General features: G+C 49.2%; 1 protein-coding gene across 1 annotated transcript; it reads left to right on the forward strand.

The window, feature by feature from the left end:
• Positions 1–889: 889 nt before the first annotated feature.
• Positions 890–2,855, forward strand: EJ05DRAFT_515684 (uncharacterized protein; the record flags this gene model as incomplete). The annotated part of the gene is made up of 3 exons (XM_033748632.1): positions 890–1,184; positions 1,242–1,924; positions 2,666–2,855. The coding sequence occupies exons 1-3, from the start codon at positions 996–998 to the stop codon at positions 2,853–2,855; spliced, it is 1,062 nt and encodes a 353-aa protein (XP_033594837.1). The 5' UTR covers positions 890–995.
• Positions 2,856–3,091: the final 236 nt, after the last annotated feature.

Here is a 3,091-nt window from a genome sequence, read left to right on the forward strand (position 1 = left end):
GGCAGGCCTCGAACGACCTGCACGCAGGAGCTGTTCCGCGGTTGCGCGAGGGCACTGCAGCCCCGGCACGCGCCCACATCACATACCTGATAAATGATCTCCTATTCTGACTCGTCATAGCTTTCACGGTATACATACTAGCCACTCGACACGCCGGGACCCTCAAAGGAAACAAGGTCGGCAGGCAGCCGCGAATGTGGGGACTTGGTCCCTGCTCGCATTGGGACAGAAACAGTTAGATGTAATTACTTACTCAGTACTGTAACGAAGTCACATTTCGGTTCCCTTGTTCGTGATACAAAGTACCGCCCTGGGTGGAGCTGCTCTTGGCAACAACTTGCTGCCAAGAGCGGCTTTAGCCCGGGCTAGCATATCGCACTACACCATATATAGCTTAGATAATCCTTTTCGACCCACATGTTAGTTGGAGGGAGCATGACCGCGCCTCAGAAGCAGAACATGTATGAATACTACAGCGACAAGTTTCTACTGCCTTCGTGCTATCTGTATACATAGCAATCGGGCCCAGGAATTTGGGAAGGAGGGTAAGGTTCCGGGACCCTCCTCGAGCGGGAGGACTTGCTTTTGATCTCGTATATGACCAAATCAGATCAATAGCCTGTCCGTGCCGCGTTGTCGCACACCGGCGGGCAATAATATGCTGCGTGCGCCCTGTGAGGAAGTCTATCAGGGGTCAAGACCAATGTACCGGCGTTACAGATCGAACCATTCTGGAAATTTGAATAGGAGGTCGACATTGGAGTACAAGCGCTAAGCAATCACAGTGTGATTGCGCAGAAGTGGGAGTCGGAACGAGACCTGGGGTCCCATTCTAAGCTCTCATGTTAGGTGTTTCATATCGTGTGTTTGATATCTTATGTAATAGTGAAGGATACTCACGCATGGATTGTGCCAAAAATATTCGTTACCTTTAGACGTTTCTAAGCATCCCTCATCTACTCGTCAAAATCACTAGCAAGACTTCACAACACGATATGAGCTCCCGTGGCTCAATCGATGATGGCTGTGGTGGCGAGGATGCTTCTACTCCACTCCTCCCTCGATTGCTCCCCGCTTTGGGGGGTCATGGAAGTCGAGGTCCCAGCATTCGACTCTCGTCTGCACCGCCCAAAAGGATAGGAAACCCTATGGCGTGCGGCCCCTGTAAAGCCAGGAAGTCGCGGGTATGTTACCATCGAGCTTTGACGACGGACGCCTCTAATATGTGAGGCGGGTGCTAGTGCGATGGAATTCGGCCAGTGTGTACAAGATGCCAGAAGAAGAACACCGGTTGTCAGTATGAGTTGCGAGCCGGTGTTTCTCGTCAAGTCGCCTTGAAGATCTTTAACGTTGATCTGAAGCGTGAGAACACCGACTTGAGAGAGCTTGTATTACTCCTGAAGACGAAGAGTGAAGATGAAGCAAAAGCAATACTCAATATGATCAGATCCCACGACGATCCTCTCAGTGTTATCGAGAAGCTTCGACAACATAAACTGCCTTTCGCTTGGTCCGACACGCCGGGCCAGGACTCTGATAAGGCTGACGAGAAAGTCATCAAGAGTGCGATCCGGGTCCCTGCCCAGCCGTGGACAAGTGTGGCGACCGACGAAGTGGTCTCGGAGCTGATCACTGCCTGGTTCGCTTGGGAAGACACGACACTGTTTTCGTATATCACACTAGATCTTTTCGTAGCAGACATGAAAGCAAGCGATCCAGAGCGTGCGACATTTTGCTCTCCCTTCCTCGTCAATGCCATCTGTGCTGCCAAAGCCATCAGTTGCATCGCACGAGCTCATAGAATGAGAAGTGTCCACAAGGCCTTCAAGTCCATGGACAAGCCTGCCGCAGACGCAACGTCTGAAAGTACATGGGAGCTAAGCGAACGATTCCTCGCCGCTGTGAAGGAGCACTTGGAGCTTCAGTGCGGACGGGCTTGGCTTCCTACCATCCACGGACTGTATTGTCTTTTTCAGCACGCATCTATCTCAGGAGTAGATCGGGCAGGCTAGTTCTATCGACTTGCTGCGATCGACATGATAAGCCGTCTCAACCTCACAAAGGTAGACCACGTGCTCAAAAGGGACATATTGCATACTGCTAAGAACCGAGCTAGACGACACCTGAACCTTCAATACCTGAATTTGGATGAACCAGAATGGCTCGCCTCGCTCAAATTTTCTCGCTTTAGCAGATGTCAGGATATGTCAGGATAGTCTATGACAAGGGTTAATATTTACCCATCAAAACACTTTCAATTCAAGACCTTCACACTCTATAACCCATTTCTCAAATTGGTGACAAATGTTAGAAATACCGGGAGCAGTTAGTAGGTGAAGGGTGTATATCCTGGCGAAGAATTGTAACGATACGCACGAATCGGCCATCAACGCTGTGCAGTTATGCATTGCCAGCATGATCCTCTGTCCAAAAGATAATCGGAACGTCGGGAAGTTAAGCGCTAGACTTTTTTAGTCATGGTCCAGGAATACCTGCATCGTGTATAACTATGCACGACTCGAAAATGTCCCGCTAGGTTGACATCGTCTGCGACCTATCTATATATTCACCTTATTCACATCTCTTCGAAATAGTTTTATTGCAAGCTTATTTCCAACTTCGCACATTGTGCATCGTCAGCATTACTTTAAAACGTCACTTGCAGTATGGCTGACAACCCACCGCCTTCGAAGGACGAACAAGACAAAGCGAGACGCGCAGTTAACGAAAATATTATGAATAACCCGGCGGGCACAGCACTCGTTCAGGCCGCGGGTCTCTCCTCTCAGCGCAAGAGACAAGAGCTCAAGGAAAAGAAGGAGAAAGAGGAGAAAGAGAAGAAGGATGACAAATAGGTGCGTCATTCGATCCAGTACTCTTTTCCAAGTTGACAGCACCGAAGCTGTCGCTCCTAACACTTTGACAGTCGTTCCTTTAGCATGTCATGCTTCACTCGAACTTGAGGGTGGGTATTGGTGGGGCAGTGTACGCGATTCGCGACACATCGGTTGACGAATTCAGTCCACATTACGGTCTACAAATGTACTGAACACTATTAAATCGAATCAAGATTTTATTTGAGAAATTTTAC

This window comes from Pseudovirgaria hyperparasitica (genome assembly GCF_010093815.1).
Source record: "Pseudovirgaria hyperparasitica strain CBS 121739 unplaced genomic scaffold EJ05scaffold_93, whole genome shotgun sequence".
In the NCBI taxonomy this organism is placed as follows: Eukaryota; Fungi; Ascomycota; class Dothideomycetes; order Acrospermales; family Acrospermaceae; genus Pseudovirgaria; species Pseudovirgaria hyperparasitica.